Raw genomic sequence first — 24,724 nt, 5'->3', positions numbered from 1 at the left:
ACAGTAAACTCGTTTTTGATGAAAAAATTAAAAGCAAGTCATTCTGGACATTTCTTAATTTCTTTCCGATAAGATAATTTAATTTTCCAGTAAAACATATAGCTTACTTCACTGATGCTTTTCCATGGGTTAAGATGAATCTCAGTTTTAAACTGGGATCATAAACTTTGGTCCAAAACGTGACATCTCACTTCGAGCGTCAAACCGTCCAGATTCCAGTGCGCATGCGTCATCTCCAGTGCGCTATCTTTGGTCGGTGGCTGCTGCAGCCTCAGATCCAGCCATTTGCGTCTTTCTGTTTTATCTACGGTTTCAGAAATAGATGTTTTAACCCGTGTAGTCCGACGTGAGAGCCTCTGAGGGTTTTTATTTGCCCCGCTGCTCTTGCCGGAGCAGGAAGCTGCTTGTGGACATGAAGCAACCAGGAAGTGTCTGATAATCTCTGGTTTATGTTATGAAACTCTGCTCCACCCTGGGGACAGCGACTGGGATTTTAACCGTCACTGTTGCCATCGTTGCAGCGGTGCTTTACTATTTCGACGACACTTCTCCAAGCAAATACAGCAGGTAAATAAAATACGCGATTTCTTTAAGATTCGTTTTGCTTTAATGGACACAAGGACCGACATGTTTCCTCTTGGTTCACCTGTTTATATGAGTCAGAGACATCTGGCTGACAGATCGGGGTAAATAAAACAATCCGGGATCTTTGGACTCGTTATCTTGGTCAGGCTTCCTTAGCAAAAGGCAGAGCCGGCCGAAGGTGTCTGCGTACTGGTACTGCCTCCTGAACAGCAGGGGGCCCTGATCTGACAGATCAAAGCTTTTTGAAGTGGTAGTAAATAAAACAAATGCTTTTATTTAACAGAGCATTAAAATACATTTATATTTTAATGCCTGATTCCAAGATTCTGTGTTAAAATGTGGTTATTTGGTGCATTTCTGAAACCTACTTAAAGGTTTATGAGAAATAAATATCAAATTGAACAGATTTGTCATTTAGAATAACACATAAATTAAAAGTATTTGCTCTGCTGATATAGAAAGGATTACTTATTCACAACTAGTTTTATAGTAGTTGTGTTAACAATGATTTACTGTCACTAATTCACCATTTGTCAATCATTTCTGCTCGATGTGTTTGTACTGACATTATATTTCAGGCACATTTAAACCATTATTAGTTTATTTATAAAAGCGGACAATTAAATCAATGCCACAGTTAAATCACATACTTCAGAATATAGTTAGCAAAAATTTGAATGATATTTATATTCTGCTTTGTGTCACCTGGTCCAGGAGTAAATATAAAACCAAAATATAGCAAGAAATCTATTAGAAAGTGGCCATATTTTTGGGGATTTCCTTTTAAAAACTGTTTAAAAACGTTTAGTTTGTCAGTAGATAATACATCTGATTATATATTTGACATATAGAACATTCACAGCTATTATCAACAACCGCACAGCATTCTGGGAGATGTAGGCAGAGATAGCTGTAGTCGCTCAACCTGTCATTGCTAGCAAAGCAAAGTGGGTGGCACTAACTAACTAACTAACTAACTAACTAACTAACTAACTACTAACTAACTAACTAACTAACTAACTAACTAACTAACTAACTAGACAGATAGCTAGTTAGATCACTCACCCCGTTACTTAGAAATACCCTTTAGTAACTTGTAAAGCAGAAGCTTAAGGTTTTTGGCACCTCATAACTGTTTTAAAATGAAGAAAAACAAGTTTTGAGTTAAAATATGGATAAAACAGGAAATGTTTTGCTACCAATTTGCCATTATTTCAGATATTTAAAACAAAAATGACCAATATTGACTGATAAGTAACACTTTTTTTAAAATCAAAACTGTCCAGCTCTATTTGAAACGCGTTAAAATTCTGTAGCGTTTGGCACTTCATCACCTGTTCCAGATAAGTGATAGCCCTTCTGCCTCATGTCCGTCTGTCTCATAGCATGGCTGAGGACATGAAGACCCCAGAGGAGAAGTTCAGGGGTCAGAACAAGAGCTGTTTTATCCTGGGAGCTTCTGGGGAAACAGGGAAAGTGTTGCTGCAAGAACTGCTGGAGAGAAACATTTTCTCCAAAATAACCCTCATTGGACGAAGACAGCTGAGCTTTGAAGATAAAGCGTATAACAACCTGGTTGGTGTCTGGATGCAGTTTTTACATTATAACGTAACCCTTTATGTTCTTCTTGAGACTTTTTTAATTTATCCCTGCAGATACAGGAAGTGGTTGACTTTGAAAAACTCGATGACTATGCTGCTGCTTTCAAGGGCCATGATGTGGGCTACTGCTGCCTGGGGACAACCAGGGCAAAAGCAGGGGCTGTAAGTAAATGTCATATAAAGTGGGCGATGAGCTGTAATTTAATTCAAATTTCAACATTGTTGAAACAGTAGCAATGACCAGAGTACCCAAAAATTGTACTCAAGTAAGAGTAGCAACACTACAACTTGCTTTTACTCAAGTACAAGTAAAAAGTAGCAAGATATTTCTTAAGTAAGAGTAAACAAAGTATTTGGGAAAACATCTACTCAAGTAGTGAGTAGCTGATCAAATGATTGATCATTGAATATTTAAAAATTACTCCATCAGATTGACCAAAACATAACGATAAGAGTAAATTTAGTTATTTCAGGCACAAAAATGCCAATAATTCATATTGGTAACAAAAAACAAAATCAGGCAAAAGGAAAACATTTTCAAATCAGTTTTCTCAAATAAAAAACTAGCAAAATGTGTAGGTGTGTGTCTGTGTCTGGTGAATTCCTGGTTAAAACATGTTTTTCATTCAGTGGGTAGAAAATCCAGACATTTTACTCAAGTAAGGTCTGAGATACTTTATAATAAAATTACTCAAAGTACAGCATAGTAAAAATACTACAAGTACATTTTTTCCAAAAAGTTACTAAAGTAAATGTAATTGAATAAATATAGCTAGTTACTACCCAACTCTGGCAATAACTAAGCATCAACATTTATTTTAGGATTGGTTGCCATTGCCTCTCAAGCGTAGCTGAGTTAGCTAGCCTATGTGAAAATATTGAGCTAGACATTGTAAAGTTCAACCCTATAGTATGAAAAATGATTATTTTTTTGTTAGTCAGATGTTAAAGATAATTAGTTTGAACATTATATCTACGTTTAGCATAAATTTAGGTATGATGCTAATTTGTGACACCAGGCAAATGGTGTCAGTAATTTCCAAATGATTGAGGTATAAAAGGCAAACTGAATCCTTATCTCCTGTTATTATTTCTGGTTTTTAGGACGGATTCGTCAGAGTTGATCATGACTACGTTCTGAAATCTGCAGAGCTCGCCAAGGCTGGAGGCTGCTCACAGTTTCACCTGGAGTCCTCCAGAGGAGCCGATAAAAAGAGTAGCTTCCTCTACCTCAAAGTCAAGGTCAGTCATTAGCTTTTTTGTACTACTTCACTACAAAAACGCAAAATCTAAAGAGTATTTTGGTCTAGTTTCTAGTGCCAATATCTTAGTACACCTGAAATAAAGTCAAAAGTAACAAGTAACTTTTCAGCAATTACACTGCAAAAACACAAAATCTTATCAATTAATTTTGTCTAGTTTATAGTGCAAATATTTTAGTACATTTTAAATACAACAAAACTAACTAAGTAACTTCTCTGGAAAAACATAATAGATTGTTTTAAGTCAATAATTTCTTAATGTTGATTAAAATATATTAGTTCTATTGGCAGATTATTCAATTTCTTGTGGTACAAGAACATTTTCATCAAATTAAGGAATTACTTGCTTAAAATAAGCTGATATATTTTGCTGAAAAGTTACTTGTAAGTTAGTTTTGTCATATTTAAAGTTAAAAGTGAAATAATCTACACTGCAAAAACACAAAATGCTACCAAGTACTTTTGGTCTAGTTTCTATGGAAAAGATATTTGCAAATATATTTGCACTAATATTATAAATTAATGTTAAATAAGACATTCACTTATAATTGTCTTGTTTTAAGTGAAATTATCTCACAAAGGAACTTTTTCATCAATATTAAGGAATTATTGACTTAAACTCCTGTAGAAACTGGATGAAAAACATATTTGTTCTCAGTGGTGATGTATTGAAATCCCTTTTCCTGAGCATGTTTCTTTCAGGTAAAACAGAAAATAAGAGATCTGATGGTATAGATGTTTTTTTCCAGGGCCAAGTTGAAGCTGAAATTGAGGCATTGGGTTTTGACAGATTAGCCATTTACAGACCAGGGTAAGTGATCCCATTTTTTAAGAGAATAGACACAAATAGTATGTAAAGCAGTGGTGTCCAGACTTGTATCAAAGGTTGTTTATTTGTATTTTTCTTCTTTTTTTTTCAGTTCTAAATTATTTTATGGGAAATTCTTTCCACCTTGCAACAAATTACCATGCATTTTAATGTGAAAAGTCTGATTAAGAGTGTCAACCTTGTACAGTTTCCTAACTTTTTGGTCAAGGTTCCAGTTTTAGTTTGATAACTGTCTTTGAAAACTGCTAACAGCATTTAGCCCATTTTAATTTTTGGATGCGATTTGTGGCCCTACTGACTAAATTAAATTATTGAAAATCAAAAAAGACAAAAAAGTATCCATCTGCACCAACTCAATTTTCTGGAGAACTATTTAAACTATTTTTAAGTTATGTCAAGAGGCCACACAAAACTACTCCAAGGCCACAAATGGGCCATGGGCCACACTTTGGACATCCCTGATTTAAAAGAAGAAAACTGTATTTAAATTAAAAATGTGAAAAATTGCAATAAAATGGCCACTGATTTAACTTTTGTCCTACAGCTATGACTCCACTGAGAATTTAAACCAAAAGCGTCTCTGGACTGTACCATTTCATTCCAACAGGGTTCTGTTAGTCGACAGACAGGAGAGTCGACCCGGAGAGTGGCTCGCCAGGAAGTTCTTCGGCGCCTTCTCTGCCGTTTGCTCCAACTCCATGTCCATCTCAATCCAAGCGGTGGCGAAAGCGATGGTGTCCAACACTCTGCTGCAGCCGGAGCAGAAGGCGGAGATTCTGGAGAACAAGGACATTGCCAGTCTAGGAAAAGTGAATGGGAAATAAATGAGCATGGAAGGTACAAAATGCTGAAAAACTGCTATTTGTTTAAACTGAATTAGCAATACTTCTGGAAGTCAGATATGTACTGTTCACACAAATTATAGGAACACTTATAACATTTATAGGAATAAAAATATGAATTATTCACATCCTTGGAAGATTTGAAAAGGTTTTAATTCAATCAATTAGTTTTTGACAGTAAATGACAAACATTCAAAATTGAATAATTTTTGGTCAAACTGGATCTACTATCACTTGTTAAATTTTCTTGCAAAGCTTTTCCTCCCATCTTTTATTTTGGATTATCTTAATTGATCAATAAATATTGGTAAATGTTAATTGTGATACAAGTGCATTACACCAGGCACTTAATTTAAAACTAACTTGCTAAAACTATTTTTGTATTTTCAGGTCATTGTGGCTGCTGTACATATATGACCACGTTCTGCAAGAGCCTCATCAAGACATATTTGAAGTACTTGAAAACAGATATTCTTATATTTATTCCTACTTCCAATCAAAGACTGTACATAAAGTACAGTTTATTGTTTTGTGTTGTAAATCAGGGGAATATGCCAAACTGTTTGGCCTTTTCATTTGTGCTCTAACACACTAAACCTCCGCCTTAAGCTGACTGTGTTGACATTTTATACACAGAATACGTGTTGCAAATATTCAGTAAATGATGCTACGTATTTATGTGTGTGTTTAAAAATCAATAAAATATTTTCACATTTATAAGTGTTTATGCCTGTGCCATATCAGACATTTGTGAGTATTGCAATATTGTCTTTTACTCATGCACCTCATGCAAGAAAAAAGATCTTGAAATCAATTTTCAGGTAATGAATGACAACTTAGTTTCACATTCTCTGCATCAATGATAAATATTCATAATATAATGCACCCTAGTTTTTATGAAAATATTAAAAAGATGTTCCTGTCTTTATACTGAACCATCCAATTATTCTACTTCTTTGACTGATGTATTTTTTTTAATTACTTCACATAGTTTGAATATTTGTCGATGATGCAACATCTCCCTCTTGTGGCTGAAAATGGCTACACGTAGCTCTAAATTCATTTGCTGTATGAGGACCCGTACTCCGAACATTGTCCCATCAATGAACGGGGCAAAAAGTTAATTATTCAGTGCATACATTACTTTCTGCAAAACATTATTAGTTGAACACTGATGAGGTGACACAACACAACTTATGCAAGAATACAGATAGCAAATTACATATTAAAGTTTTTTAAACTAAGATTAGTAAGATAATTTACCTGTTTCATTTTTTCAATTAGCTACGATGAGTTTCAGCTGTGCTGGTTTGATTCTCCCAGCAGCTGAACAGTTTCTTCAACTTGACATCACAATAACACCCTCAGGTGTTCCTTGTATGCAGCTTTGCAAAAGCAAAGCATACCCTAAAGATAACCCTAAAGATAACCCTAAAAAGAAAAATCCGTCTTTTTGGTGACATCTGGTGGTCGGGATGTTGATTTACAGCCCGCCCGTCGGAACGTCACGATACGTCATCAGGAAGTCCTCCGATTCCAAAGGCGACATCATGGCATCCAACACAGACCCACGTGAGTTTGCTCTACAGCAAAACAAAGCATCTCAAACGATTTTATTTTAAATGTAAAGGTTTATTACTGGGTTATACACGCCTGCTGCTGAGTATTTGAGCAACGAGACGTGTGCTACGGCTAAGTGCAGTTTAACCGTGCTAGCAGCTAATGCTGCTGCTGCAGATTTCTATGGCCGCTGCTGCTGTTCGCTGTCGGACTGGAGCTGTTGTTTCTCTGAAGTTATGATGAGGTTTCACTCTGATAGATGCTGAAGAGATGCCTGAACTTTCTGACGAAGATGATGATGATGATGATGTAGACGGCGATGAAGAGCAATGGCAGTGGATGGAGGAGGAGAGACAGACAGTTACCTGCTTGTTCTGTGAAAAGTGAGGTGATTTTTTTGATTTACAAGTTTTTGTTTGAAGCTTTTTCTCGATTTCTAAATTTTTCAACAGCACTGAAATTATTTTGCTACATTTTACTGTGGAGAATATTTCCTATCCATTGTCGATAGGAAAAAAAGTAAATTTTCTACATTGTCAGAAATTTTTGGAAATGTCTGTGTTTGCAAGGGTGATAATTTACAAGAATAACTCAGACATTTTTACATTAATCATAGAAATTTTCTAAAGAAATAAAAAAGTTTGAAAAGTTGAACATTTTTAAATAATTTTTCTAGACTAATCTGAGTAATTTTCTAGAAAAAAACAAGGACATTTCTGAGCTCCAAAAATCCAAAACTTTGCTAGAAAAAATTTGAAAATTTCTCAGTTTCCAAAAGTCAAAGTTTTTTCTTAAAAATTTCTGAGATTCACCTAAAAATGGCTGTTTTATCTTGTACAAACATAAAAAATATATTCAAATTTGTGCATTTTCTTACAGTTTTTTTGTACCAAATGAATTTCTCCACTGTGGGATTAATAAAGGATTATTACATTATATACTATTCTATTGTAATTTCTGTACTTTTCAAAATTCCTTCCTCCTAAAAATTCTTAAAAGTTCTGGGTTACCTGAAAGTGTAAAACAGGGATAATGACAATATAACCATACACAAAGGTGGAAAACTAACACACTTTATAGATTAAGATGTGACATATTTTACATAAGAGAAGCTGTTTTTAATTTTAACTTTTATAGTTGAAAATTAACTATAATTAATTTTTTATTATAACAATTAAGGGCAGCCAGGGCTAGATATCGACAGGTGGATCGACGCAGCGTCTGGCGTGAAGCGGGCGCTGTACCGGTCTGTCGTGGTGAAAAGAGAGTTGAGTCAAAAAGCAAAGCTCTCGATTTATCGGTGGATCTACGTTCCCACCCTCATCTATGGTCATGAGCTTTGGGTCATGACCGGAAGAACGAGATCGCGGATAAGCGGAAAAAAATGGATGGATTTTATAGCTCGTTTGAATCTTCCTAAAACAAACTTTGTGTGTTTCACTTGTGTTCAGGATTTTGGACTCTGTTTCTGCAACCCTTCAGCACTGCGCAGCTGAACACCAGCTCAACCTTGTAGACATCATAAGAAAGCACCGTAAGTACACAAAATTAAACCGTGCCCAGGACCAGACGATTGTTTTATTCTGCTGGGGTCATTCATGCTCTGTTTCCCTTTAGGTTTAGATGACTACGGTTATATAAAAATGATTAATTTCATTCGCTTAACAGTAAGTTCTGTCTGTCATTTCTGTGGCAGCATTTACATATTTATTGTAATAACAGGTTTTGAGTTGTATAATCATAAAAAAACACAGAAGTATTCATTTGTCTGCATGCTTAGAAATGTTCTGCATCCTGCCTGATGGAGCTGTCAGAGGGCCTCCTACCCTGGGACAGTGAAGACTTCCTAAAACCAGTCCTTCAGGATGACCCACTCTTGCAGACAGGTAGCTAAAAGCAACTTCTAAATCACTGCCACATATTTTCTTTTTGTTGGTCTGGAAGCCATGAGTCCGCTTTGCATTGCACTGTCCGCTTTCCTAATAAGATGGTGCAGATTGCATCTGGTTCAAAGCACATTTATGTGCTTAGATTTTGAAGTGGAGCTGATGTGATTAAACTGCAAACAAAACAAACATCACCATCTGGTTTTAACTGTGTTTACGTGTTGCGTTCATGCCTATGTGTTTTTGTCAGACCCGGAGGAGCTGCGTGGCACCGACGACACGTGCTCGTCATCCAGAGGCGATTCCCGGGATGAACTGCTCTGCAGAGCCATGACAGCTGAAGAACGAGTTCAGCGTTCAGAAGAGGCGGTGGCCAGACTCATGGAGGATGTGCACAAACTAACGTTAGTGACTTAGTTCTCTTTCCCTTTTTCTCATCCTTTATTCAGTGGGAAACCATATCTTTTTAAACTTATCAGAATGTGTCCTGTAAGTGGTGTCATGTTCCTGCATTTCCCTTTTTAGACCACCAGGGGGACACAGTGATCTCTGCACAAAATTTGATCTGAGTTCCCTGTGGAAGAAGTTTGAAGGGAAGAGGAAAGATTAAAAAAAAAAAAAGAAGGGGAAAATTCCACTGCAGCAGGGAAGCTGAAGGGAGGAAGAGAAAAGGGAAAATTACAGAGGGAGTGGAAGAGAGTTAGAAAGATGAATGCCTCCCATCTTCTTCTTTTACTGTTTTGTCCTGTCTGCACGTCCTCCTTTCTGGTCGCTGTCTTTGTCCCAGTACTAGAAGTCAATTGCAGGTTTGTCTGCCTTTGTTTCAGGCTGCTGGCTCAGGGTTTGGTGCTGAACTCAGAACCCAGCCGGGCCGGCAACCTGGGCGCCGTCGCCGAGCTGCGGGAGGATGAGGACGAAGCCTACTTCAGCTCTTACGGCCATTATGGCATCCACGAGGAAATGCTTAAGGTCTGAGTCCTGCACATAAGTTGTTGTGAGGCTGGGCTCGTCGGCTCGTAACTTGGTTGGAAGATCTCAATGTAGCATGTAAATGAAAACCATCAGAGATTCATAATGAGGACACGACATCTTCTGAAAAGTGACAAGTCAGCAGTAAGTGGGGGGCTCTCATGTGAGACGCTGCAGTCCGTACAGAACATGGAAATTAATTTTCACACGCCTTAAAGCGCTGAAACCTGAAAGTGTCAGCACACGTTCATCTGGGTGTGTGTGTTTTCGTCCTGACTGCAGTTCTTGGACATGTTCCTCCTCCTGATTGGTGCTAACCGCTGTAAAGTTTTTGCGTTGCGTGTGCGTCAGTCTGAAAACTTCATCAGAGCCCGAGGAGGGGCCAGGAACACGATGACGCTGGTTTCACCAGGTCATCCTGGTCAAACAGCGTCACCATGCAGTCATTGTGTCAGAGAGGTTCTCTTCAGATTAAAAGTACGTTTCTCCTGGAACAGTCGTTTGATTTTAATAATTAGGCAACTGATTGTTTTGACCATATCATTGTTATTAAACATATTTGGATAAACTTTAATACTTATTAGATTTAAAGGGGTAGTGTTTTGAGCTTTACTTCATGTTATGATATTATTCCCTCATCAAAAACATAACTGGAGGGTTTCCTTGATTTGTTCATGCATGTTTGAGACGTTGTTTAATCTCCATTGCAACCCTTCGGCTCCAAAATGCCCAGGTGGACCTAACTCCGCCTTTGAACAAGCTTCCGGCTCACAGAGCAGCATTTCCCATATTCAACTCCTTCAGACTAGCCAGCAGAAATTAGCAAACACCTGGTGGAACTGAGCTTCTGCTGAACTCATTATAGGAACTACTTCTCAGTGAAACTCTGGTAAAAACGTTGTTAAAGGGATAATAGAGGAGCCATGTTGTATTTTTGTCTAATTTATCGTGCAGAAATATTTGAACAGTTGACATAAAAAACTAACTTAAAAGTAACTTTTCAGAAAAACATAGGAGCTTGTTTTAAGTCCATAATTTCTTGATATTGATGAAAAAGTACTAATTCCACTGACAAATGTATTTTTCAGTGATAAGTGAAATAATCTGCCAGTGGAACTATTTCATTTTTATCAATTTTAATGAATTATTAACTTAAAACAAGGTTCTTTATCTTGTTGAAAAGTTGGATGTAAGTTAGATTTGAGAAATATTTGATAAGATTTTGTTTTTGCAACAGTTGTCCATCTATTGCAAACTTTTGCATTTATTCTTCAAATATCCTTCACATTTGTGGACCAACTTTAACTCAGAATATTAACTGATATTGCTGCGTTTATTTTTTTTCCATTTTCCAGGACAGAGTGCGGACAGAGAGCTATCGTGACTTCATGTACAAGAACCGAGAAGTGTTTAGAGATAAGGTAAGCCAATGCAATGCAGCATGTGTGATTTAATTTGTTTACATTCGTGCTTTAACTGCTATAATGTACAGAAAATCCCATTAAAGGCAATGGAGGTCTGCGTTTTCCAGACAGGACATTAATAAAGAGACAATGTCTGATTTAAGAGGCCGTGCAGCTCTCTATTAACGCCTCAAACGTCGACTGCCTGGTCCTGATAACAGACGTGTTATCCACTACCAAACCCAGAACGCCTCCACGAACGCCAAACCCCCTGCATGTTGCTCTTTTTCGCAGCTTTTTGCTCCAGGAGGACATAGCGTTTCATTATATGGGAAGTTGCTGGTTCGGATGAGGCTGCAGAGGACAGAGGTTGCTTGTGTTGATGGGAACTTGCATTACCGCTGTCAGCTTGACTCAGTCAGCAGAGAAGGAAGTGTCTTTTTTAACAGTCGCAGACGGCGAGGAGAGCACAATGGTATCATCAGGATTGGAGAAAGAAAGGAGGAGTTGTGTCGTGTCAGCATTGTTCCTGCGACACTCTGTGAACTCACAAAGACAGCAGGATACTCACTGAGTTACCCTGAATAGAGATGCAACCAAACACTGATGGATACACTGTAGCTGCTTCCCCAGCACCAGTTAGAATTTCACTTTAAACAATTAATTGTTGTGCCAACCAAGCTCATTATGGCTTGGGCTTGTCATTATAGTTTAGCTTTACATCTTTGTGACCTTTTGTTTGTCTAATTCAGTTAGTTTTAATTAGTTTTTAGAGTGTGTGTCCTAGTTTTTATTAGGTACTATCAAGGCTGATACAAATATAAACGTTTCCTGTCATTCTATTGATAATCGATTCGTTTTTTGTTTTAAATGTCTGAAATACTGCCAAACTGGTGATGTGACCTTTCCTGTTTTGTCCACAGTTTGCACTTAAGCTATTTTATTTTTTATTTTTAAGCAGTTATAAAACTTTAAACTGCTGCTGCGCAAGTTACTCAACAAGTTGTTGCTAGGTAACCAAAGATTGAATGAGAAGTTTTTCCTCTGCCTACATCGTCCAGAATACTTAATTAATTTTCTATATACTGAATATTCTATATACTGTTTTATCTATTGATACGCTCAATGTACAGTTAGTTAAGCATTTAGTTTTACTTATATTTTTTTTCCTATATTGCTATAATTTCAGTATGTTTTACTTTTATAAATGCACTATATCGTTCCGGTTAGCTATAATATTTCCCCGTTTTCATTTATTTCAGTTAATGAAATTGTTTTCTCAATTTCAGTTATTTCATTGATTTTAGTTTAGTTTTGATAAAAAAAAAAAAAAATTAAAACAATAATTTTGTGTCTGACTTGTTTTGTACTCTGGAAAATAAGTGAAGATGAACCAATTGATTGGCCAGATATTTGGTTTTTCAAATTTTCCTATGACTAACTTGATCAGTGATCAGTAGATCATTTATTTCATTTTAGCAAAGAAAGAAGGATGAATTCCACTGTGGTGTTTTATAATGAAGGAATCTTACATTTTAACAGAAGTTAACTTTTTTAGCAATATTGTTTTGAGTTAGTTTAGTGATTCAATCATCACTAAACCCATCACTAGCCCTGAAGTATTTCTTGGGTTATAGATGTCATTAAGTATGAAGGTTATTATGAAATTCACTGGATGACTAGATTTCATCATTTCCTTCAGATAGTGATAGAAATAAATTTTGGGGCTCAGCATGAAGCCTCCACCTGTAATCATCGCCTGCTGTTGTTGTTCTGCAGGTGGTGCTTGATGTGGGTTGTGGGACTGGCATACTGTCCATGTTTGCCGCCAGAGCTGGGGCCAAAAAGGTGATTGCAGTGGATCAATCAGAGATCATCTATCAGGCAATAGACATTGTCAGGTGAGACGAACAGCATGGAATGTAATTCGACTAAAAGTGAATGAAACTTTTTAGTTTAAAGTTGCAGTATGTACCTTTTCTAAAAATAATATTTTTTTACATATTTGTCATAATTAACATTATGTCATGACAGTATAATATAAGACAGATAACTGTAGAAATACACCTCTAAGTTAGAATCAACCAATCAGAGACAGGAGGAGGGTTTTAGCGCTGCCAATCACTCTCATGCTAAGCTAGAGCTAGTTAGCATAGCCAGCAGTTTTCCTGTAATATTTAGCTTTTTTCCACCATTGCTGCATTTAGCAGCTTACATGTTGATTGACAGCACTAAGACCCTCCTCCTGGCTCTCATTGGATGTTTTGGACTGGGACCGGTGCATGTTTGCAGACTACAATAGTAGCATTAGATATGGAGGAGCTAGGTTTTTTTTTTCTTCTTCTTTGCTGTCACATGGTGACAGTTTGAATAAGTATGTAAAAAACATATTTTTGTAAAGGTTACTGCATCTTTAATGTCAATGAAACTACTTGTTTCATGCTTATATTATTGAATTAAAGATGGATGTTTTCTTCAGCATACAGCCAACAACAGCAGGAGTAAGTAGAGCTTAGTGTGACCTCCATCTACCTTTTATTTGTTGCAGCTGGCTGATTTCAATAGAGCTGCTGTCAATGGCATCGCCATAATGTACATAATTTACACCTGCAGTTCGTCTTGTTTGTCCCTTGGCTTTTTTTGCTGCAGTCCGAACGACGCAGCCACATCCACACAAACGTACAGAACACACAAAAGCCGCGATTTATTACCGTTTGTGAATTAGTTCTCTGTCAGATTTCTGGTTCAGTGTGTTTCCAGTTTTCCAGCTGCTGGTTCTCACTATTGGAGTCCATTTACCTCTACTGGAGCTTCTGCTTTTACTATGACTACCTGCAGTCGCCATCACTCCCCTGCTACTGAAACGCATTTTTGAATTAGAGGCCATTATGACTGCTGTTATTACCGTTATGTAAGAGAGCGACATATAAGCAAAACAACAGGGTTTGCTGAAGGGAAAGGATGTTTTAATTTTACAGACCACTGACTTGCTGTTGAAGTGTGTGTCAGTGTGCGGGTTATGTAGCAGGTTCGCCAGCAGTGAAGAAAGATGCCCTTAATTCTCGCTCGCTTGGATCCTTTTTCACACTTTTGTTCACATATAGACATAGTGACAAAGAGACACCATTTAATATCAAGTGATGACTTGGTGCATAACTTTAAAGCTGGTATTTCGTATGTGTGTGCGTGCGTGTGTGTGTGTGTGTGTACTTCCTCTCAATGTTAAAATGAGGATTCTAATTAAAGTTGTGCCTATTGGCTGGGCAGGAGCATCCATCTCCTGTCTCTGCTCTGTCAGCAAAGTTTAAATGAAAAGCTTGATGTGTTCTCTTTTTCTCAGTCACTCTTCTAATGGGTACTTAAATCCCGTAAAAAAAATAAATGAAAAGACGGGAATTCAAATTTCAATCCAATTTATTTATAAAAAGTGCCTTTATATTAGTAAAAGTGTAAAATAGACACAACTAAAAAAGACGCTGCACTGAGTGTCTGAAGGTACCTTAAAGTGTTACTAAACCTCCAAATCTACTTTTTTTTGTAGATAAACTAAGTAGGTTTTTATTTAATAAAATTAACATTTTCTTTATTGATCTCAAATGGAAATGAAATGTTGTAACTCATTAGTTAAAAATTATTTTTGTAGATGGAGATGGCTATGGGCAGGAAAGATCTCCTGTAGAGGTCTGTGCTACAACACCTTTGAAGAAGCCTCTGAATAAAGACAGTTTTTTTAATAATGGTCTCATGAGGAGGTTTTCTATCACCCACAGATCTATCTCACCCTGTTCAGAGAATTGTAATAAATCACCTGTAAAGGATAAAAAAAAAAATATCTCCAAGAATTTTGAAAGGAGCAGTGTTTAAATGAAGGTGATAAATACAACAGGATATCATTTTTGTATACATTAAATTATATTTGTTTTGTTTAATGTGGGCTGATGGCAGTAACACAATCTGATGAAAGATTAAGTTAAAACTTTTCATTGAAGTATTAATCCCTTTGCTTCGTCATGTAAGCTGTAATGAAAACAAATGATATGACATGGTGAACATTTTACACTAGAAAGTAATTATTTGTGAACATTGCTCTCACACCCCCACAAATACACCGAGATACCGACTCTGTCCCCAGAGTCCTGACATTGTCCTCTAAATTACCCCAATAATGAGATTACAGTGATTCCTTCTTGTGAAAGGTGGAGGAGGCAGGACAGGACGCGGAGATGGTGGGGGGTTATGGGTGCAGGGGAGAGTGTTGGATTCTGGGAGGAGGTGATAGCGGCACTAGAGGAGCAGCCAAGATGGGAGAGACAGTTTAAGATAAGGATCGTTGCTGCAGAAATGCTCCCTGGGCCTCTGTGAGTAATTGTTCTGTCCTCTGTAACATTAGCTGTCACGATAATGGAATATTCACAGAGATTGATACCCAAACGGGCCGCTCAGAAAGGAGGGATCATTTCAACGGCAGCGGTGATCTTACAGTTTGTACCTGAAGCAGACATATTGCTGGCTCATACTTACAGTTTTGTCCTTTTCAGGTTTCTGTTTCAGTCTGAGGAGACTTGAGTGCAGAGGAGTAAAGATGCTGACTGCGGATCAATGAAAAGTTTTGAAAATTAAAAAAAAAGAAAAATAAAATGGAAAATTTTCATCATATTTATTGATTGTTTACACTGCTACCAGTGTATTAAAGTTGCTGTCTCTCCAGCTGCATTTCCTTTATAAATGTGCGTAAAACTTTGATATTTTGCTAATTTGGAAAAAACAACAAAAACACAATTTCACTACTGCTGTTTCCAATAAATAAATGCAATTTAAATAACACCTGAATAAGTTTGTTAAAACGATACATCATTTAAAAAAACATCCTTCTACCACTTCCTGTTGTCTTCTTTGTTGTTTCCGCCAGTAGTAACGTCTGGTTGTTGATCACATGACTTGTGTGATGTGTAAAAAATGTTTCTTCTAGTCATGGGATAAGTTTTGAGAGATAATTTACCAAACGTGATAAACATATCACAGAGGTTGCAGTAAAAAAAGGGGGAAAACTCTGATTTTATCAAGTTACTTTAGTTTGGGACAGTTTTACTTCCTGTAATGTTTTTAGTTGTTTAACACTTCAATCCAAACAACTAAAAACAACAAGTTATCTGAACTTGGAATAAAAGTTCAGATAACAGTTTAATAGCATAACTAAACATTTTTAGTGTTTCTGCAGTTTCGTACGTTTCAACATGTCTCCTTGCAGGTCCAACCAGCTGGAGAACATCATCACTCTGATTAAAGGTCGCATCGAGGACATCAAGCTTCCTGTGCAGAAGGTTGACATCATCATCTCAGAATGGATGGTCAGTACAGTTTCATTAGCACAACATAACTTCCACTTTTGCACTCTGTTTGTTTACGCCGTCTTTTTCTCTTTTCTGTCATAGAATTTAAACTGAATTTTTGGAATAGAAAAATTGGGTTCATCGAAAAATTGGAAATAGTTTTTGATTAGAAAATTGATGGAATTAAAAATTGTTTCTGGATCAAATAGCCATCTTAAAAATCTGAATTGAATCAATAGAAATTGAAAGATTCTCATCTCTAATGTCTGTGTTACCTTAAATTTTCTGGAAAATGACTCATATCTATTCTTTTCCTGTTTTTCATTCCACACTTGTTTTAAATTTTTAAGCGTATTGAGGCACAATGGGGAAAAAACTGAAACTGCTACTTTTCAAGTTGCTTAGCAGGTTGTTCCTAGGTAAACAGAAGAGTGAATGAGTTAGTCAACGCCACCAACCTTGCAGAGCTGGTGAGAGGATGAGCAGCTAAAGCCTTTCCTCCGCCTTCATCCCCCAGAATGAATTCAGTGAATGTTTTATCAGGTGTACTGTGTGTCGATATTTTTCATGTGTCTATCACACTATATATTGTTATTGATTTATTGTCCAAACTAAAGGATAAAGATGTGAACAAGTGAAAACTTTAAATCAAAGTGTATATTTAGCTATGTTTAAAAGTCAATGCTAAGCACCATTTCTGATAGGGCATGGCATGTCACCCCAAAAGCCTGCGAAAGTGAGACGCCATGAACGTGGCGTCATAAGAACAGGAGTTAAGTTTGTCCATTAGCTCCTCCTCTGAATAAATAACCAGGAAGGCCAGCCTTCCATCCCTTGATTGCCATTTGTCTGTGAGATGCTCCGTGGCGATACAGCCAAAGCCAAAGTTGAATGCACCACTGAATTCATCCCTAATTCATGAGCATCCCGTATCTGTCCCTTCTTCCCCTCCCCGCCTATTCATTGTGATACCCCAGGGTCACAAGCACAGGTCGCCAGCCAGAGCCTTCCCATCCTCTCGTGGAGGAAATTGAAATTCGGAGGCTGACATGCCAGTGGAGCAGTGAAGGATAGGGGGCGTAATCTCTGATGACACTGGCTCACTGAGTGCTAATAAATCTAAGAATTCCCCAGTCACTTCTCATCAAGGCGGCAATGGCAGACATTTCTCAGAATGGCTCAGACTTAAAAAGCTGCTCTCTGATCTGTCGGCATGAACAGGAAAAATGACAGCAGTCTTAGGAGAAGTCGCTCTGACCAGTTTCTTTAGATTGTATATAACTTCGATGACTTCAGGTCGTGTCTTATTAACGGAGAGTCACTGTGGATGGGATTTCTCTACTGTTACTTCTTGTAATTGTTTGTTTTTATCACTGTTGAAGCTTTAGATCAATCAAAGGAACCGTGTTTGTAGAAGTTTGTCAAAATTTCCAAAACTTTACAGATTCCTCAGTTTGTAAAATGTAAGAATACCAAGTGTAGTTTAGATAATAAAAAACACATATTTTGAGTTTCTTTGACTTCTATTGACTATGGGTGTTTTTGATTGTGGCCAGTCATGCTTCCTTGAACAGGTTAGGATAAGTCTTTGGGTTGCACAAAATGTGTTTCATTCCATTTTTTGACCAAATCAATTTTAATGATTTTAGTAGATTTCAGTAGAGCTTAGCTAGGGTTACTAGGTAATGGGCTGGGGTTGCGAGGTAAGGGGCAGTTCCTGCAGATTTGTGTCATTACGTTCTGGAGGTTTTTGAAACTGATCATTTTCCAGACACCAAAAAGCATGAACTTACTGACAGAAATTTTTTAAACTCTTGCGCTTACAGGAGCAGGAGAGACCCAAATGGAAGTATTAAGGGCTGCTCTTAAAATGCTGTTTATGTTCAGAATTATGTTTAAAGATTTGCTTTGTGGAAGGGCCCAAAAGTATGATTTCCTTATGTTTTATTCTTCATATGGTCATGCATTGTCTAAAATCTAAATGTGTTAGCATAGCCAAATATATAAGAAACTTTTAGAGAAGACTGTTTGATTTATTGCATCACCAAACTGTAATAAGTTAGAACTTTATTCAATTAATAGATCTTCACATTCATGCTTGCTCTATCTGGGGAGCCATTGATTTATACTCACAACAGACGCCATCATTTATTTGAAAATATGAGCAGACCAACAAATAAGTCAATCCTTTATGTTCCTCGGTTTGAAAATGGGAGACGTATTATAATAAAATCAGCAGAGCTTTGAAAGATGGGCTTTTTGGAGAACTTGTAAATTAATGGATTAGTGATTCTAATGGGAAAAAAACTACTAAAGGTGTATTTAATTTAATCCTAATGCTATAATCCATCCAAACAAATTCTTCTGGCGCTTTCATTTTTAAACATGTTTTGCTGACTGTATAAACAGCATCAGATTTCTTTCACTCTGTAATGTAAGAAAGAACCACATTTCTTAACATGTTGCACCATTTCCCTTAAAAAGATTTTAAAATGATCAGTTTTTTCTGGTGCTTTTTGGCCACATTGTAGTTTTGGTTAGGTATAAATAATTGTACAATCACAATATTTATATATTTTCTGATTAGCAATCAGTTATCAGTTATTAAATAAAGGATCTCATCATAACCCAGAAAAACTCCAAAAACTACTAGTTGAATAAAAAAATGTATTTTATAAGAGATTTAACACTTTATACTAGAGATGCAACGATCCGATACTGTTGTCTATACAGTCCCAATAAGCAATAAATCACTTTTTTTGGTGTGTGTATCAGTGATAATATGTGATGTTCACAAGGGCCGATTTATTCACTCTAAGTCTATGCTTTGTGCTTTGAGTGACATCATGCTTTATTGTTTATTGTACATTTTATTTAAAATTCCTAATTGCACTTCTGAACCATTTAAAAATAATTACGTAATTCAGTATATTTATGTCTTTATATTTTTTGAAAAAGAAATGTTTGAAGTCAATTTAGCACACATTTTTCTATACTGGTCGATACTAAATCTCAGATATCAGTATCGGTGCTACTGTCAAATGTCAAAATATTTACTTTACATTTACTTGTAATTAATAATTAACGATGCAGAGAAAACAAGAGGGTTGAATCCCGCTGTGTGTCTAAGCAGACAGACGATTGTTACATGGCTATTAAGCCAGATATTTGACGGATGCGATGTGTTTGTGGAGGTGGTGGAGGAGAAAGGGGGAAAATGAGGGTCTGTCTCATGGAGAGAGTGCCTTCAGCAGCGTCTCTGTCATTTCATAACTCACAACATTGATCTGCTCTCTTTCTCTCCACGCCAAAGAAGCAAACAGTTCAGAGAAGATAAGAGAGCGCGGGATAGCGCTGTCAGGAAGGAGGGAAGCGGAGTTACCCAAAGGCCAAATTAAGACTGTCGCTCCAACATCGATCACAGATGATGGTTGTTCAAAGTTCTTTGCATCTTAAAATTACAAAAGTTAACAATATTCAAGATTGTGAACATATTGATCAATGTAAGGTTATTTTGGACTTTATTTACTCACCATGAGCTGAAATAGTGTTTAGCTTTAAACAATGAAAACAATCAGGAACAAGAAACCTTCTCTGTTACTGGTTTAGATTATCCTTCTAGTTAAGTTAGTTATGATTAAAAACATAAAGCATTTCTGATCTGAATATTTGTTTGGTAATTTTGTGAAGTCCTATTAATGGAAACTCTTCAGCTTTAGTCACGTTATGTAACAAGAACCTTAAACTGTCTCAGAAAAGCGAGGCACTCATCAGTCACCTTGTCCTTCAGTCTGGTGGGCTGTCACTCAGACGCTCACACACAAACACACACGGGTACTGAGTCACAAGTCTGCCTAATTAGGATTTATTGGCATACTTCCAACCTCAAGACTCTAAACTATTATTTTGCATTACAAAACTTTAATTAACTAATTTTTGCTCGGGTTTCTTATAGTTCTTCTGTCAGTCAAGTCACACTTCAGAAGAGACTGTTTGATAGTTGACCCATCATATCATTGATAAAGTTGGACTTTTATCAGTGATATGATGAATGAGACACACAACTGAGATTAGAGGAAGCAGGGATTGTTTTTAGATGTTTTCGCTTCCAGTTGGTGGTAAAACACAAGTGGGAATGATCTTTCAAGGCAAACTTCTCAAAAATTCATGTCAAACACTCGCAACAACTTTGTGAACTCATAATTTGATCTAATTTCAGGAACGTTAACAAAACGAGAGCAAAGGAATTATGTTTTTTCCTAAATTAGCTTTTAATATCATTGTCTTTCATAGTGTTTTTTGGGGCCTTTTTGTCTAGTAATTTATGATTCAAGATTTAACCTTCTACTATCATATTCCTACTTTTGCTTTGATTTTCATGTACATTTTCTTTAGTTGATGATATTACCAAGCGACATCGTATCTTAGGATATGTGTAATGTGATTGTGCTAATTAAGAATCTGATCCTATATGTTTGAATGGAAGAGGAGCAAAGCGACGGAGCTGCTTCCATCAGTATTCAGCGGAGCATGAAACAATCCCGTCTCCCCATCCAGTCCTGTGCTGCTCCCACACAGACACATCCATTCACACACAAACACACTCATGCGTTTTATTCAGCTGCTTTTGTTTTGATCGGCCCCTCCTGGGACTGGACGTGATGATGATCTGCTGTAATTGAGGAAGATGAGAGCTGAACGCAAAAGGAGAGCGGGGAGGCAGTGAAAGTGAAAAGTGCTGACGAGGATTTTTTACAGGCACTTTCTCCTAAAGATTGATGACATTTTTGTTCATTTTTCTTTGAATAACTACAAGAGTTTAAAGTTCTTCTTCTCATTGCGGATACCTGTTCTTAAACAAGACATAACAAAGATATAATTTCAACAGAAAAGCACAAAAATAAAAGTGTGTTTGCAATTTTGTGTTTATTTTTGTATACTTGAGCTGTATATGTAAATGCTAGCTCCCCCATGGGAATGCGTTTTATATGCTAATGTTAATGTGTATAAGCTGTTTCGGCCCATTGTCATTAGGTTTTCATTAGCTGCTTTCATGCAAATGCACAGTGGCTACACTGCCATCTGCCAAGGGAGTCATTGGCCCACAGTAACGCCTCTGCTCATTGGTGTTGTTTCAGACATTTATTGATTTCAGGAAGTATTTTTACAAAAACAATCAGTTTACTGATGGATTTAATCTTTTCCATAAGGAATATTACATTTAAATTGATTATAATAGTGGGATGAGTCTTTTCTCCCAAGGAGTTAGTTATGTTTTTATTATAAATGTTGGAAAAAAAACACAATTTTGCAATTGTTGTGTTTAAATTATATCAAAAACACAACTAAAATCACTTGTATCCCATAAACAAACTTATTCACATTTTTCCAAAACACCAACATCCTCCAATGACTTCCTGTCGTAGTCTTCTTCGTACCTGGTGGTTGCTTGTCTATAAAAAAAAAGTGTTTCCATTGTGGCTTTGTGAAACAAAACAAAACCATTCATCAAAAAACTAGTGTTTTTGACATTAGCATGTAACCAGGAAGAAGATTATATTTTTAAAATGTTAAATTGCGCAGTTTTATGGTAAATGTTGCCAACAACTAGTTACACGTAAAAATGAGACAAAAACAGAAAAGGTGTGATGCAAGAAGAAACGTGTCAGAGCTGAATCGGACAGGAAAAACACGTCTTTGTGACCGAATCTCAGGACTCATTCTGGTTCCAGAAGAGGAGTCATCACGATGGGATCGTTAACCAATCAGAAGTAGACCAAAGGCAAAATGAGAAATGTTCCTGAAAACGAATGGACTGTTTTTGTTTTGTTTTAAGTAACCAAACACTAACTAAAGCAGGATTTGCTTTTGATCATTTGGTGCCTTCTTTTTTTCATTTATGACTTCAGAAGAGGATTATGGCCTCTTCTGGAAAAATAAATTCTGACCTTAATCTCTGAATTGACTTTTTTTCTGAGAATTTTGACGTTAATCTCGGAATTATGACTTTAATCTCAAAATTCTGACTTTTTTTCTCAGAATTATAACTTTCTTTTGCAGAATTATGACTTTAATCTCGGAATTATGACCTTCAAACGAGACAGAATCCTGAGATGAAAAATCTAAACTCTGAATTCTGAGAGTTTTCTTCGGTGACCTCAACCCTCTTCAATAGGATCACATGTCCATTACTGGCTAATTATTCTTGATATTTAGTGACTGAACACTCATGCCTCTACATTTCTTTATGTCTTTTGTTTACAATGCAGATGCTTAAATTAGGGTTTTGTGTAGGACGTGTCACTTTCAGGATGTCTAAGGAAGATTGTTGATGATAAAAATAAGGTGTGACTCTGCTTTCAGGCATACCTCTTATATCCTCTTTCCTTCATGAACCAGTGTCCCGTGAAATTGGGCTCTAAATTACGAGACCGTGTGAAGGCTTTAAAAACGATCCGCTCAGCTGCTAAGGACGTTGACTGGACCACAGCAGTCAGCAGTAGACGGTCTGTGGGCCTGACTTTGGCTTTGTCTGGTCCAGCGTTGATAAAAAGACAGAGGATGAGATTGTTATATCAGCTTCATCACTGTCATCACTATCAGCTCCAGCCCATGACAGAGATGGTGAAGATTTTGGTATTGCGGTTATAAATCAGAGCTGTTTGACTTGGTATGCGCTCCTCCTTCCAGTGAAATGTTGTATTTATTTGAATAATAAGCCTCTTATCTCATTGAGTTACTGTTCTGCTGCCCACCACATTCTCTCACTATCACCCTGTTTTGCTCTTCCCACTCTCCACTTTGTCTTTAATCATATATCCTTTCACACACACACACTCACACTCCTCATTTAGTTTTTATCTCCTACCCTGGCCCTCACCTCTCCTTGTCCCTCTTTACCTCCATTCTAGAGAAAGTAGAGGTATTGGATTCCCAAAAGCAGCTCAAGCCATCCTTTTCTTTTGACTGTTGAGTTGAGGCTAAATTTAATCAGCTGTCTCACTATGAAGCTGTAAACATCCAACTTAGATTGATCTGCTCTCTGGTGTTGGAGTTGTGAACCATTTCCTCAGCTCTACAACCAGCTAGATTAAATCAGATCTCTAAATTTCAACAGACTTTAATGTTTTTCAATAACCATTCCTTTCATTCTTGTAATAAAACAGGAACTTTGTGGTGGCAAGTATCACTTGATCAAGCTTTCTGTCTGTGCAGCAGTTTGAATCCCTGAATTGTAAACATATTGCTGTTCATTTCAAAGTCAAGTCAAGCTCATTTGTGTTGCAAATTTCAGCAACAAGGCAGTCCAAACAGCTTTTTTGTCATAAAAACATGATATAGTCACCAGCAATAGACATTAGAATTTGTCAACAAAATAATCAATCAAATATGTTGATCATATGCACTGCATATGCACTTACAACTAACGAAAGGCAACTTTAAACATTTGGGGTTTCAGCCTTGATTTTTGAGGCTGTTCTCCAGTTTTCTGGAAATTTGTTCCAGTGTTGTGGTGAATATTATAGTTTTCAGGTGATAGAAGACTGACTTTGTAACCATCTTTATGTGACTCTGAAGGTTCAGATCAGAGTCTGTCCGATTCCAGGCCTGATTTCCAGTTTCTAGCAGTAACAGCTGAAGTTGATACTGAGCCTACATCATTCGTCTCATTTTTGTTGGTATAGTTTGCTTAAAGCCGCCATTTTGAAAAATGCTGCAAGTGTTTAACACAGTAGAAAGTGGTTAGTTTGTACTTTCTCTTTTTTATTTAACAAAAGTCCTAAGTAGCAGTTTTGAGTTTTTTCCCTGCCAGAGGCTAATGTCTTAATGTTTTTAATGCCAGTTTTGTTTTATTGAGACTTCACAGCCCATTTCTTTATTTAGTTTGGAGATTTAAAATGTCTTCCAGTTCCAATGTTATGCATTCTTTGGGAATTAAAGTTTGTTTATTTTCAAGAGGGTGTACTTGCATTCATATTATATTGTTATTGTAATAGTTAGAAATGGTTTCAAGATGGCAATATTGTCATTTATCAAGTTAAATTCTGGGACAGTTTATTGTTACTCCATCTTCTCATCCCAGATGGAGATATGTCCTCCCATAAGTTGTAACAAATATTGAAAAAGAACATATTTTTGGGCTGAACTTCTAGAGGAAAGGCTGATCTGATTGGTTTATACATTTGCTGGGGGGCAGCAGGTAGAAAAAGCCATTTGTCAGCACTATCCGCCACTCAGGCAGGAACCTACGAGAGGTGGACAGAACTCAATTTCAGCATTAATGGAATAATACCACGGTTAATGTGCTGTCTTCTGGAGCAGAACACAAGGGCAACTCGGGGTCAAATTTTTAGACATCTGGTCACGTGGCTGCAGCACCCAATTCACAGCTACTGCTAATTTAAATGTCTGTGGTAATGCTGAATTTAAACTAAATATTAAGTCATTCATTAATCA

General features: G+C 36.9%; 2 protein-coding genes across 3 annotated transcripts in view; both read left to right on the top strand.

Moving 5' to 3' along the window:
• Positions 1 to 232: 232 nt before the first annotated feature.
• On the top strand, positions 233 to 5,839 carry htatip2 (HIV-1 Tat interactive protein 2). Its single transcript, XM_055036322.1, has 7 exons — positions 233 to 567; positions 1,971 to 2,160; positions 2,241 to 2,348; positions 3,291 to 3,428; positions 4,198 to 4,259; positions 4,885 to 5,114; positions 5,510 to 5,839. Exons 1-6 carry the CDS (start codon positions 455 to 457, stop codon positions 5,099 to 5,101), a joined length of 828 nt encoding a protein of 275 aa, XP_054892297.1. The 5' UTR covers positions 233 to 454; the 3' UTR covers positions 5,102 to 5,114; positions 5,510 to 5,839.
• Positions 5,840 to 6,594: 755 nt separating this feature from the next.
• The window catches only part of prmt3 (protein arginine methyltransferase 3), a 44,898-nt gene continuing 26,768 nt past the window's right edge, over positions 6,595 to 24,724 (top strand). The window contains exons 1-10 of one of the 2 annotated variants that reach the window (XM_055037072.1): positions 6,595 to 6,691; positions 6,939 to 7,062; positions 8,131 to 8,213; positions 8,297 to 8,346; positions 8,460 to 8,565; positions 8,816 to 8,969; positions 9,393 to 9,534; positions 10,890 to 10,955; positions 12,717 to 12,838; positions 16,186 to 16,285. In XM_055037072.1, coding sequence (XP_054893047.1) covers positions 6,595 to 6,691; positions 6,939 to 7,062; positions 8,131 to 8,213; positions 8,297 to 8,346; positions 8,460 to 8,565; positions 8,816 to 8,969; positions 9,393 to 9,534; positions 10,890 to 10,955; positions 12,717 to 12,838; positions 16,186 to 16,285 — 1,044 coding nt within the window. Of the gene's footprint in view, positions 6,692 to 6,938; positions 7,068 to 8,130; positions 8,214 to 8,296; positions 8,347 to 8,459; positions 8,566 to 8,815; positions 8,970 to 9,392; positions 9,535 to 10,889; positions 10,956 to 12,716; positions 12,839 to 16,185; positions 16,286 to 24,724 lie in introns of those variants that run through there. The other variant, XM_055037073.1, reaches the window with a different exon arrangement.

This window comes from Poeciliopsis prolifica, unplaced genomic scaffold (assembly GCF_027474105.1).
Source record: "Poeciliopsis prolifica strain line A6 unplaced genomic scaffold, Auburn_PproV2 SCAFFOLD011, whole genome shotgun sequence".
NCBI lineage: Eukaryota > Metazoa > Chordata > Actinopteri > Cyprinodontiformes > Poeciliidae > Poeciliopsis > Poeciliopsis prolifica.
Note: the sequence above shows the minus strand (reverse complement) of the source record. Positions and strands in the feature narration are given on the sequence as shown.